The following is a 14,320-nucleotide window of genomic DNA, read 5'->3' as shown; positions in this document are numbered from 1 at the left end:
GCGATAAATTCATTGCGCGTCTGAAAACACGATGTACCAACAGCAGGGTTGAGAAGTAACTCGTTACCTGTGATAAAGTCACAGTTACTTTTTTTGGTAACTCTAACTTAACTTCGTTACTTTCTCTCCATCTGTAACTGTAACTTAACGCTGTTACATTTTTTCGATGACTAGCAACTATCCAGAGAACATGCGTGTCTAGAAGACGCCTTAAAGATGTCTTTTAGACATGCGTGTTCTCTGGGTAATTTAATATTGTTACACATTAATAGTTACTTTATATATTTTTTAAACCTCCACAGATCGCATCAGGCCTTGCATTTGCGCATAAACACCTTAACGACGCTTGGCAATTCAAATGCCGATTTGATATTTTTATTTTCATTGTGAGAAAGTAACTGCAAAGTAACGATTCGTTACTTTTTGAGTAACTGTAACGCGTTACTTTTCAGAATTGGTAACTTGTAACTGTAACTATAAGATACTTTCATAAAGTAATTTTCCCAACCCTGATCAATAGTATCAGTAATTGCAGTAAAGTGTAATTGAGTGCAACTGAAGTAAAATGGTTGAAACAACATCAGTTTGAATGAAACATCAGATAGTTGCCTTAAAATCTGGATATTTAGTTCAATGCTCGAAATGGAAATCCAAGTACAACTGAGTCTTTTATTTATCTTTATGGCCCGTGACGTAAACGTTTAATTCAAGCCACTGTATTATTTTTAATTTGACAGCATTTTTTCCGTGTGTCGCCCGAAGCGATATTTTAGACTTGACCAGCAATCACTCTTCACACATGGCGTGGCCTTCTGTTTTGTTAAAAAAATCCCCGCGCTCTCTTATCGTCGACGTAACTGTTTCCTCGAAATAGACTTTTGAGATTCTGAATTATAAGTACAGTTAGAACGTGGTCCCTCGAAGGGTACTCGGTTGTGAACCGTAAGGATCACGGTTTTCGGTCAGCGATGTGATCCCATTGAACGGGTTCGTAAAGCCGCTCTTTCTCAACGACAGTGGTACTTTATGATGCTTTGCCTGCAGGTTGGTCAGTGTGTCTAAAAAGATGCCTGCTGAGGTTTGCTCCTACTTACACCACTTTCGCTCAGAAACGGTAACCCACAATTCCTGACCAGGGATAAAGGAGCAAGACAATAAAAAGAAATGGATTTCATTGTGCTAAAATAATTCGGAACGTCATAAAGCGGCGGAGAGTATGTCAAATCGAATCCTGCAGGCTTGTACTGGACCCTTTGGCTGGAGAATACCGAGCTTTCGTAAAAAGACAGTCGTAAAAAAAGAACTGCAACGTTTTAAAACGGTCCTTTTACGTCATTCCTTTCTATCCATAGATTCGCGGAATTTATTCCACTTTCTCCGGGTCAAATGTGTTTTTTGATGAATGAATATGTAGGTACGTGAACTCTTTTTTTTAACCAAAAATATGTTTTCCCTTAGAAGCCGTTCTTTTTATCCGACAATAGACATTCTATTTTGGTATGTTATTTACTGTCTCGGATTGCTACCGAGTATTCGGGTTATTCGTTATTGGATTTCAGCAAAGGATTTCATTATTCTCTCCCCTTCCGGCGCCCAAAGAGTCTAAACTCTCTAGCCCCCGGCTGAGAATTTGCCTCACGAAACCCTCGTTTGCGTTCGACATAAGTCTCGGACGAAAACGGGTACACAAAGACTCTCCCCCCGCCCCGCCCCGCCCCCCACCCCCACCTACCCTTCCTTCCACTTTTTTCTCTCCACGCGCGAACGCGGATCCCGCAATTACGCTCGCGCGATGAAAAGTAATTGCGCAACCCACGCTTCGTGACCTCTCCGCAACTTTGTTGTAGGCCACATGCATTCCTTAAAAAGAGAAAAAGACGCAGCGCCGGTTATTCTACGATGAAACGATGCGCGCGGAGGTCGGAGGCGAATAGCACGCAACGCGAATCGTCCTCCCCGGCCACAGATGGCGCCACGGACCCCGGGCGCCGTCCCCGAGCCGTCTCCTCCCGCCATTTCGCCATCCCCATCTCGCGCCTCTCTTTATCCCCCGATCAATCGCGCGCGTAAGTGATACGGTTTCTTTAATCGTTTCCTTTCGTTGCCGCTCCACTACGTCGACTGCGTCGTTCGCGCGCCTCCGTAGACCGAAGAATGAGGAAAACGAGTGGGAAACCGGACGAAGCGGCGACGGTTTACGTTACTCGTAAGTACGCCGCGAAGTACTTTCCTTACGATGGGAGCTTTCCAGCAAGCGACACAAGTCGACACAAATGTCGTTCTTCGTCTTTCTTCGCATCTTTCAACGAATAATAAAGACAGAACGACACTCGTGTCGACTTGTGTCGCTTGCTGGAAAGCTCCCGATATCGCGGTATCAAACCGTGTTACCATCAAGCCCGGTCGACAACGAGACAGAAGTCAGTAGTCAGAAGACGTAAGCGAGTTATGAGCCTGTTATAAGATACTCACACAGGTCGGAACGCGGCAATCATAAGAAGATTGCCAAAATCCAATCCTTCTGACTTATAGCTTATACGTAGCTTATGATTGACCACTCAGAGCCAATCATGTGCCCACCATTTTTATCGAGAGCGCCAAGCCACCCGAGACTTAGGGTTATATTCCGAAATATTTATGCGAGAGAAAAATTTGTGCTCACTGACAATTTATAGTGTACGCGTGTAAGTATATTATTATCTTTCTAGTAAATTTTTTCTACGAAGAAACATTTCGGAACATAACCTCGATCCTAGGTATTTTTAAGCGTTGCTCAACAAAACAATAAAGAGAATGCGACCGGATTATACGAGATTACGTGCAATTTCAATGTAAATTAATAGGTTCGTGTACATTTGATGAGATTCTAAAGTTAAATTTTTAGAATCTCATCAAATGAGAATAAAAAAAATTTTTACATTCATTATCGAATACCCAAAATTTGCTTGTTGAATGTTACTTGGCCGATTCCATCCAAATGTAACTGTGTTATGTCTAAGAAGAAACCGGCGCGCAGGACAAGGTGGAAAAGGCGCTCTGATTTGTTTGATTTAATATCGCTTGCATTTTACATCGAAAAGCGAGATGGCAATATTGGAACTTTATCGGAGAAACTGCGGTCGAAAATCGATTTGACGAAAAAGCGGAGTCCTCTTTCCGCTAAAACGCCGTCGGCTGCAGTGACTCGGATCGAATCTCCGAGCCGAGTTCGCGAATCCGCCTGAAGATGTAAGAACGCTTACTTCCGTTTCTCGCGGGACAGGCGCAAATCCGAATGCACACGAGCGTGACTGGACCTGCGCGGCAGGTGGAACGCTAATCGCATATATTTCGCGCAATCGCGCTGTAAGATCGCTAATTAATTTAGCACAACATCGCGGCCGTAACTCTAGTACCTTCGTATCGAGGCAACCTACCGAAGCGGCTCGTTGGTCTAGGGGTATGATTCTCGCTTCGGGTGCGAGAGGTCCCGGGTTCAAATCCCGGACGAGCCCGTGGTGCGTTTATTTTTTTTATTTTGCTTTTACCCTCCCGAATCCTGGAGGACGTGTGCGGCGCGCCATCGCCGGCTGTGCTCCGTCTAATTTTTCGAACGTCGAATTTTACGTCCCATTTTTGCCCAGAGCAAGGTCTGAGACCGCAGGCGAGTCGTCGAGCCGCTATTCTTTCACTTTCGATTTCCTATTTACGCGCGCCGTGACGCCGTTAATTATACGCTGCTCATCAACGTCGATTAACGTCCTTATCTGCGGCGACACGCGAGATAAAAAGAGATACGTCGAGAAAACGGGATTCCCTTACGGCGCGTCGCGTTGCGCAAACGCGCGCAAGTCGCGAGGTCGAGACAATTGATGTGCGCTCCCGAGGAGTAACGCCCTTTTTTTTTAGCGCAACGAAGGCTTGTAATCCGTGAATTGTATCTCATTAACGACTCGGGTTTACGTCGGGACGCGCCTCATTGTCGAGACACCATCGCGGTGCCCTCCAATTCGAGCATCGGTCCCTTTGATGTCCCTAATGCCTTTCTAAAGACAGAGTTTCTATTCGGCGGGTAACGGGACGTCCACCTGATTGCTCTCTTAAGGGCTCATCAATGAAATAGTGCTAAACCCTTCGCTTTTGGTCTTAACCCAATGAATTACAGCTTGTATGATGAAACAAAATATGTTGCACCGAAGTGCACATTATCGTTTTACATTTTTTAATACAAATATTTTTTAATAATCATAAGTAATATTCGACCGTTTACGCAAACAATAGGGAAGCTTTTAACGGTCGGGCAGGATCTTGCTGTCTGATTTTCTTCTCGTATACTGAGAAAAATTTTCATCGGATAAACCAATTAAATAGTATTTCCGACGGTTAATTTTTCCGATTACGTTTTCCGATTAAATTACGGATACATCCGACGAAATTTGATTGAACAACCGACCACATTTTTTTATCGGTTATACAATTTAATCGAACGTGTCCGTTTGTTATTATGCAATTGGATTATCCGATTATATTTAATCGGACATTTTTCTCAGTGCGTGCATCTTTTTCTCTACACAGCAAACTGCCGAGTGGCATTTTCGATCATAAAACGCAGTTCTAAGCTATAATCGAAAATGTATACTCAGTTGAATTGACAATCAATGGTACACGGAAAAAATTGTGTTGTCTCAACAAGACGAAATGTAAACGCTGTTACACTGATAGAAATACGCGGTTTAATGCGCAACATAAAAAATGCATTCGGTTTTCGACGATGAGCTCACTTGCTCATTGAGCTGACTAAACCTAAATCCCGGGACAGTTGGCGGACGCTTAGAGCGCAGCTGAGAGCGGTGCGCGAAGATACGCGAGGAACCTTGACGAGGAAGAGGATTCTCTTGCCTCGCGGATCACCACGAGCGTGGGGAACGGCGCCGTGATCGATTGCCTGGCCCGTTACCGATGACGCGGCTTCTAAATTCATCGAAATCCCCGTTGCCACTTGGCTCGCCTCAATCGCACGTCAGAAAGACGGTTCGCTGCGGGATAATCAACGCCCGAGAGTAGCGCGAGCGCGGCGACAATTATTCCTTTCTCTCCGATGCCGCGTGAGTGACGGAAGCGAGCGCGCCACGTTTCCGAAAGCCGCTTGATTAGATCGGCAACTCCGGCGAGGGATTCTCGCACGAGATGCAGCGCCGCGCGCGCGAAGGCCACGCGATTATAAATGTCAATCGGCGGGTCCTGGTCCGGTCGTCTCTCGGCGGCGGCCCCTCTCGACCACGGCGATAAATATGAAAAATCGGCCTACACGTCGGAATACCGAATCGGCGTGGAATTGAAATTTTGCAACATTGAGGCGAGCCACGGGCGCGATTTATCGCGACGATAAATTCCGCCGGATAATATACGCAGGCGAACGCGCGTTTTGCGGAACGGGGTTTCGCAAGAGCGGGGCACATCGTGATCGTAAACTCCGGTTATTTAAATCTCCGGGGCCCGCTACCGTGCGCGTATATACCTCGACGCGTCCGAAATCGTGTGAGCCGCTCGTGGGGGGGGGGGGGGGGAAATATATATTTGAAACGTGACAATTTATGCGAGAAGCGACATCCGCTGGCGTGTTGGAAATGGAGCCTGGACCATTAATATCTTTTTTTTTGTCATTCGTTACGAATATGTATGTATGCGATGTAACGCGTGGGCTTTTTTTGACATATTGTTACCCGACGGTTCTTCCTTAGTTTGCCTGGTTGGTTCCTTTATTGGAACCTCGGCAAATCGACTGCTCTACGACGGGCCGGCATAATTAGCCTTAAGAAATGTTAAAGAACGTTTTGTGCCGTATGTTAATTTTATACCGAGTCTGTTCTATTTCATAATGTTTTCGCTTCTCTCTTATTTGTTTACTTCGTTCATTTTTTTCCCCTAGAGTATATGCATTCTCCCGCACGCGCGGATCTGTCCCCTCTCGAAGCCATCACTATCCCGCACGATTCATGGATCTGTAGAACCGTACAATCGCGGCTAATTCGGGACAAAAGTTTCGACGTTTGACAGGCAGCGTCGAATGTATTATATTAAAGAAAAAGAAGAGAAAAATTGAGGTTTGCATAATCGTGAGGTCACACGGTATAAACGGAGTCATCTCGGCTTGCAAAAGCGTTTCGGCAAAAATGTGTTCGCATAATCGTGCTCGCGTGGAGAAAGATGCGATCTTTCGCACCCCAAGTCCTCTTATCGACAGCTACAGACGCGCAAATGCGAGGCGCTTGAATGCGCTTCTATTCTTTACGCTTCTTCTCCGCCGTTTTCTGCTCGACGAAGGGGCGGGAGGGGGGCGGGAGAAAGAGACCGCGATTAAGTAATAGGTAATTAATAGAGGCAGCACCGTTTTATCCCGAGTTTTTACCGCGCGCGCGAGCCCGCTCGCGCAGTAATTACAGCCCTAAATCGTATACTCTCGCATTCGAATGTGTTTGTAATCTCGCGCGCATCGCGCGTACGACATGGTCGCCCGTAAAAATCTGAACGTGCAATTAGGGCCAAGTCGTTAATTTATTTTTCTCTACGTGTGGGCTACGCGCTTTTGACCGGCCCGTGAAATTATAGTCCGACGCAGCGCCGAAGCGCCAGCGGACAATGAGGATAATTTTTTGCGCGAGCGCAAGTTACTCCAATTTCCGTGATTCGCTGTCAAGGTACTGAAAAAAAAATAGGAAAGAAAGGAACTTAACTTTTAATTCAATTAATTTCATTATGCGTTAACTTGTATCTCAACTACCATAAGTTAAATTTTCAAAGCTGTTAACTTTAATTTAACTCAGTTAAAAAAATAGGTAACTTACCCAACCCTGCTGTTAACTAATAGTTAAATCACATGTCTTTGTTTTTCCTTTAAATCTGACAAAGATAGACATATAATTTAACTATTAGTTAGCTCACCAAGATATTGAAAAAACTTAATCTTGCCTTAAATCCGCTTATTCCAATCTCCTGCTAAGCTACCTAATAGTTAACTTTTCAAGAAGTTGGAGACAACCGACCCTTTGGCCAGTAATAATATCCTATCGCTCTTAAGCTTGGAAGGCTTCTAAAAAATGACGGGCAGTGGACTCTATTTGTGGGAAATGTTTCATTTGAGTCCGTGGTCGTTTTCTCGATTCATAATTTCCTCGAAACAGCTTCTCTTTCTCTCAGATAGCTGCTCGTCTGTCGTTACGTCTTTTGTCTTGCAATGTCCATTCCGACGCTAGTCCAGCCCGACATTTTCGAAGAGAGAAAACGAAAAACGTCTCTAGCAAATAGTTATATGAACAATTTAAATAGCGCGGTAAAATTTATCATTAAAAGCGTCAGTGTTTTCTTCACCATATCTGGCGTTTTTAATAATACAGAAAATTTATTGCGAAAAATATTACCTCAGCCAGAGATCGAACCTGGACCCGCCTACTCTAGGCGGGCGTCTCTAATATTTTTCGCAATAAACTTTCTGTATTATAAAAAATTGGCAGATATGGCCAAGAAAACACTGACGTTGTTAATCACTGCTGGCGACATTAAAGAATATTCTTATTAGTTTATCAAGTTAAGAGGGAGAAGAGGGATCTTACGTAATATTTAGTATATCTGAAGATATTTCGTGTGCCAAGTTGCCACGAGCTGGTGAACTTGCGTGTCGCGTAGTAGACGAGCGGTCGATTCCGGGTCAGCCTCCAGCATGGCGCGGACCTCGGGGTTAAACGTCCGATGTATCTCGAAGCGTCAAGGGGTTCGAGTCGTCGAAGGCATGTCGTAATAGGTGTATACGACACGCGGCGGGACCAACCGGCCAGTTTCGTGATTTACGCAAAGTAATCCCATTACAGGTCGCGTCGCTCGTTAACGTCATACGCGCGGCTCCACAGAGCTGGACGCCGGTGCTGGAAGACGCGCGAATTACGCTTGTAAGCGGGTAATGAACGTCTCGATAAAATTCTAGCAAAGGGACGCTGCTAGAAGAATGCGAGAACCACTCAGACCAAGATTCCACCTTTTAGCGCACTTCACTCGAGTCTTTCTCGCAAATATCGAGACGCGTCTTTGTCTTGAGTAATTTGCACAGAATACTCCGTTTTGTGTTGTTAAAACAATATATTCCATTTGAATTTATATATAATTGATAATTAAATTAAATGACGGGCCTGCGTCGAGCTTTACTCAATTTCTTTGAAATTATCTAACGTAGAAGGTCCTGAGGGGCGTTTAGGTGACGGTTATCGCGGAGCAACGACGCGGTCAAAGGGAGAACAAAACGTCGGGGAGGTTAATATCCAGTCAGGCATCCGGGAAAACAAAGTGAAAGGAGCACCATCCTTCGGAGGTGCACGCACCGTATGCGCCGACGTTGATTCTACGATGCGCACAGTTATATGGCCTATGAATCACGAGCGGAGACGCTCACGTTAAGTCGGGAGTTAATTGAAACTTTTATTCGTAATTACGCATTTTTCTCTATCTTTAATACACGCGCGTCACGTCTCGCCCGCGTATTAATTCACCCTCGGGACACCTGAGTGACGCGGCGAGAGACGCTCCGCCTGATGCGTGCCTCGCGCACTCGGGGGATTCGTCCGGTCGGTTTAATTGCGTCTTGTGTCACTGCTAATAACTATCCTCGCGAATAATACATCGCCGCGGATATTTGGCAATGCAGCTTCCGGCCGTTCTTTAACCGTTTCGCAGTAAGTTTTGCGCGATAGTCCAGGCCCTAGGGAAATCTCAGCTTTTAATAACAAAAGTGGAATAATGAGTATTTGTTGTATCCACAAGGTGAGCGCCGAGGTTTCCCGCGCCTGTCTTCGCGTAAACGTAATTTCAGATAAAATACGTTTCGCCGTCCCGGGGTTAAATGCTTACAACCGTCAGTGCGTCTCTTGTAATCTCCGATCTTTTTATCGTTAACAGTCGCGCGCTGCGATTTAATCTTAAATCAATTTCACGCGTAGACGCGTATCGCGACGTTGCAACGGCCGATAAATTAACGTGGTTAATCGGTATTTCAAGTGTACAATTATTCCAGTTTCGTTTCACTGAGAATGCCATTGTAATTATTCATCTCGTTACGCGACTCGTACGGAACGCACGGAGCGTGCATGTCGTCGCTTTAAGAAATATATCAAGGTGGCTCCTGCGTAAATCGACCAAAAATAGAAAAAAAAATTGAAATTTAAATATGTTGTAGGTGTAAATTTTATCTATCGGTACGCGAAATGTCAGACCCGGTCGCCGATGAAATTTCCTACTCAACAAGATAAATGTAATATAACACCCATTGTTAAGTAGAAAATTATAATATTGATATTATGTAATGCCGATCGCTCGCAGAAGCACTTTGAGGATTAGTATTATTTTATAGAAAAAGTAGATTTTAACAACAAACGAGATAAACATAATAAATGTCGCAAGAATTCAAGTGTGCTATTGAGTATATGAGGTCGCCGACCTCTGCGAGCAAATACTTGTTCGTAAAGTCGCAAGATACAATGTTTCGAGGAAGCTTGAAAGCTCTTTGAGCCTTGGCAATATTACATATTTTTAAATATGTTTTTAAATGTGCATATATAACCTAGCATATATCAATGCATTTGATCAATAATGCATTAAGTGATATTTTTTCATGAAAAAATTCATAAAAATCAAAGTAGTCCCACCAAAGACCCATACTAACCGCTCCTTCGTGCAGGAGCCACCTTAAAATACTTGATAAATCATATTAAGATCGAATTAATAAACAGTTATTTCTTACGTTTGCCGTCCGCCCCTCGTAAAGGGGCGATTTAATAGAAAACTCATTTTGCTAACGACGCCATGAATTTCTTACGAGCAAGAAAATAAATGAGAATGCATGGAAATATGAAAGGGCAGCGCGCGGCGTAATATTTCTCCGGTTTGACGCCGGTTAACGTATAACCGGATGTCGCACTTTGACCGCTCATTTAAGTGGCCGGGATCGAGAGGCTTCCTCGCTCGTGCTAAAACGCCGGATTAAGCCGGCGCGGCGCGGCACGCGGTCAAGGCCCCCGCGGCCACCCCCGTGAGGTGAGGTCCAGGTGAGACCCGAGTGAGGTCTTCATCGGCTCGGTGCGACATTGAGGAATATTCCCCTCTGCACTTATCCGCCCGGCCGCCCTGAGGAATCGCCTCATCGGCCGGGGCCCCGCATCGTCGAGCCGATGCTAATCACTGCGCGGCGTCCAATGTTATATTATCCCTGCGGAAAATAGAGGAACGCTTCATTAGCATACATATACGAACGCCGCGCGGTCGTCATTAGCGCTAAGTGCGATTAATAATTGCCGGCGAGGGGCAAGAATCGACACTTCGTTCTTTGTCATGCCTCGTGAACGCTTCACCGCGTCTAATCGCCTATGATTAGGCCGAAGACTCCGAGGCGCGGCTGTCGCTCGTCTATCGTGGCTAAATTTAATGCGTTTCATAATTACGGGGCCCCGCTTCTTTTGTAACGGTGGTAAGATTTTGTTAGAATCCCGATTTTTGATTCGTAAAGTCCCGACGTACACCCGGAAAATAAGATTTGTTTAGGTTCAACAACATGAGATCGTGTTTCTTCGAATCCACTAAATTTTTATTCGCTTCTACCAAAACATTTGCTAGATGCGAAGAAATAGATGTGAATTCTCTTAGACATTTCGGTCGCAATCAAATCGAATTTTGGTTACGGTAAAGAAATCGTTTCTTTGAAATTAAATAAAAGTCTAGTAGGTGAAACTTCAAAGAAAACTTGTTTCAGGGTGTTTCGTTTAATTTTCACTAACATTTCATTTTATCTACCGAAAAGAAACTTGATCCAAAGGCTCCGTGCAGTTCTCATCTTTCTGTCAATTAAATCTTTTTAAATTTAATGATCTCAGATTACTTTACTACACGTGTAAACGAACGCTTTATCATGCAAACGCACCGAGTCCGCTTAGAGAAAGAGCACAAGGTGAGGAGAAGTAATTTTTTCATCAGCGAGAAAACGGTGCGCATCGATAAATCGCACAATGAGATAAACGTTTTACTCGGTTACGTTATCGAGGCGACGTGCACGTGAGTGAGCTGTGGAAATTTTAACGTGACAGGATCAATTGTTGAGTTGAACGAAGTACCGCGGCGCGACAGGAAATTAAACGCGGACGCCAAATGCGAACGCTATGTAAGTGTCAGGCGCGGATCATCGCGGCACCGAATTATATTATGAACGTCCTCGATACGGTACATCTTGCCCACGAGATAGCGGCCGCGCTGTTTCTCAATTACCTCTTACGTAAGTGTTAATTGCGACATGCGCTTGCGCTCGCGCGCCCGCGCGAGATCATTCTTAATAATGTGTACTTGCGTACGACCGGCCGCGCGTGTGCGCGCATCTGCATGCAAAACGATCCGATACGAGCTGAAAAATTCTCCTCCTCGGCGCATCGTGTCGGACGTTACGGGGGAATCTCGCCGAGAGATGCCATTATTAAGATTACCGGAATACGTACACAACCGCCGGTCCTTTTTCATCAAACGTCGTCCCCGATCGTGCGCGCGATACCGACGGGAGATCGAGTGCCGACTCGGCCGAAAGTCGATGGTTTCTAGTATCTGGGAAAAGAAAAACGCGGACCCCGGGGTCTCCCGAGAGGTCGCGGACGACCTCTGAAGCGCTCCGCCGCGACTCCGTCGGATCTACGCGCTCGTCGTCGTATCTTCCTCCTCGTGTCCGTTCACCGGACGCTGCACGACGCAATATGTATGTATAATATGACCGTCCGCGGAGAGGTCCATTTACCAAACCGTTACGAGATAGGCGCGGCAGGGCTTTATAATCGCGCGCCTTACGTCTCACCTTTCTCCGCCGTGCGCGCGAAATGGCGTTTTAATTATTACTCGACGCATTAACCCCCGCGAACCCGTGGGCACGCACCTGCCTGGAAGCGCGTGTCCCTTCGCGTGGGCGTGCGCGAATCTCCGTGGAGGATCGTTTCTCGCGCAAGATCCCCGGGCGAGCGATCATTTTTATCCGCAGCTCGCGGACCCGTTGGCGGCCGCTTATCGCGTCGCGGAAAGCCGCAAGAAAGTGTGAGAAACGGTCTCCAGCTGGGGGAAGCCGCATCTTTATGATGGCTTGACGAGATTGCTGAGTGACGCGAAAATCGTCGATACATCGCAGGAAAATAGTCGGTAATCCAGCCAGGGAGATCTCGCGAGGAGATGAAGTCTCTTTATTAATGTTCGTCGCACCAAACGGTCGGATTCGTAGTCGAGTATATTTTTCTCAGCCTTTTTACTCGGGTTATTGGAGGAAACGCGTTAAATGAACAGTCCTCTTTGTAATTTATGAAAATCGTAGAAAAATGCGAACTTGAATGAAATATTGCGACATGTCTTTACTTTTTGCCTCTCGCGCTAAGCCGTCCTTATGAAACAGTTTTGCATAAATTTGAATCGACAATAAACGATATTGCTGGCACAAGAACTTAGTGGTATTCCGTCGGTTCTCATACTTCGTCTTGCCTTGGAGTAATCGTAAGATTTGCAAAATAGCTTGCGGGCAGAGCGAAGGAGAGGTAGTCCGGTTTCCCGCTGACAATTACACGATCATTGAATCCACTAACTGTCGCCTGTGTTAAACAGGTCGCCAATAAACGCCCACGCGGTTGCGAATACGTGTCGCTGCTTGCGCGTTAGCAGTTTCCTTCGAGACCTCTTATTCTTATAAAGTAATAATTTGGGAACACTCTTGCAACGTTGGCGCAAAGCCCGTATCGGCAGTGGCAATTTTAATAATTTTAATAATTCCGAAGAACTCTTCATAAGAGACGAATCATATCTTCTTTTTATTGACTCTTAAACGGAAGAGCGTCTACGAAAAACACTTGTTATTAGAATAGAGATGAAGCCGCTAGCTAAATAACATAGAACAACGTACATAATTATTTTAGATAAAATAGTTTCTTATAAAATGATAATTTAGGAATATTCTTGCAACGCTGTGGCAAAGCCCGTATCGGCAGTGGCGATTTTAATAATTTTAATAATTCCGAAGAACGCTTCATAAGAGACGAATCATATCTTCCTTTTATTGACTAACGGAAGCTCGTCTACGAAATACACTTGTTATTAGAATAGAAACGATGAAGAAGCCACTAATTAAATAATATATATAATTATTTTAAAGAAAATATATCGCTATCGCTATCGCTATCGCTTATACGTTACGGGAAGTACTTGGATCGATTGACAAAATTAGATAAATTGGACGTGGATGTACACGTTGGCTGATTGTCAAACTGTCGTAAGAAAAGTAAACACACCTCATTAGGAAACATCAGATAAAACACGAGACCGATTAAGAGCGACGCTTGAATATTTCCTCGGAGGACGTTTTTCGTTTCTTTTTCTTTTTTTTTTGCGAGATGCACTGGCAGTGTACACTGCGAGTTTCGTCGAGAGTTTAATTGTTCCTTAATAATTCCTCGTTAAGAGGTTTTCGACGTCAAACACGGTGGTCCTCGAAACGCAAATGCAAATGAGGCACGTCGTTCTATATTGCGTTCGCCACAGTGGGTCGCATTAATCATATACAGCCGAGGCTCGCAAGCTGACTCCGACTTTGTTGGTGTCCATACAACTCGCTCGGCCTGTCTCCCCATCGCGGGCGATCAACAAAAGCGGATGACATGATATGATCGCTCTTATCGAGATTTCATGCAAGACTGATATTTCCATGGCGAAAATACATATATTTGCACCGCATTGATATCGCTGCAAGTGTAAGCGTTGCTAAAAGCATTTTTATTAAATACACGTTTACACCTAAGTTAAATACCGTGACGCGGCATTGCATATTATATTAAATCAAACAATTATATTCTATTAGGTGTACAAATGAATAATCCAAATTTTTCAGCTATATTTAAGATTTATTTTAAAGGAAAGTAAAATTTGCCAATCGAAGTATTCGCCGTTGATTTCTATAACTTTAAGCCATCTGTCCGGTAATTGATGAATTCCATCTCGGAAAAATGTTGTATCTTTGGATATGATAAAGTCGTCGAGCCATTTTCGGATCTCATGCACTGATTTGAAGTGCGTATCGGACAAGGCATGTTGCATCGACCGGAGCAAGTGGTAATCGGTAGGAGCGATGTCTGGTGAATACGCCGGGTGCTGCAAGACGTCCCAGCCAAGACTCGTTATGATGTCTTGGTTAATGTCTTTTGTCGTAGAAGCAATGTGTAGCCTAGCGTTATCATGCAACAATTTCACAGGACGTTCTCCTTTGCCAGTATACGGGCGTTTTCGTTCTAATTCTTGA

At 44.8% G+C, this 14,320-nt stretch overlaps 1 protein-coding gene and 1 non-coding gene across 2 annotated transcripts in view; both read left to right on the top strand.

Moving 5' to 3' along the window:
* Positions 1-14,320, top strand: part of LOC105570341 — an 85,253-nt gene that overhangs the window by 1,707 nt on the left and 69,226 nt on the right. Inside the window, exon 2 of the mRNA XM_012027470.1 lies at positions 1,967-2,206. Coding sequence (XP_011882860.1) covers positions 1,967-2,206 — 240 coding nt within the window. The remainder of the gene's footprint in view (positions 1-1,966; positions 2,207-14,320) is intronic.
* On the top strand, positions 3,423-3,494 carry Trnap-cgg. Its single transcript has one exon. It is a non-coding gene; the product is annotated as a tRNA-Pro (tRNA).

The sequence above is a fragment of the Vollenhovia emeryi genome, unplaced genomic scaffold, assembly GCF_000949405.1.
Source record: "Vollenhovia emeryi isolate VEMERY1.0 unplaced genomic scaffold, V.emery_V1.0 DF939121.1, whole genome shotgun sequence".
Taxonomy (NCBI): Eukaryota; Metazoa; Arthropoda; class Insecta; order Hymenoptera; family Formicidae; genus Vollenhovia; species Vollenhovia emeryi.
The sequence above is the reverse complement of the archived record's forward strand: the minus strand, read 5'-3'. Positions and strand labels throughout refer to the sequence as shown.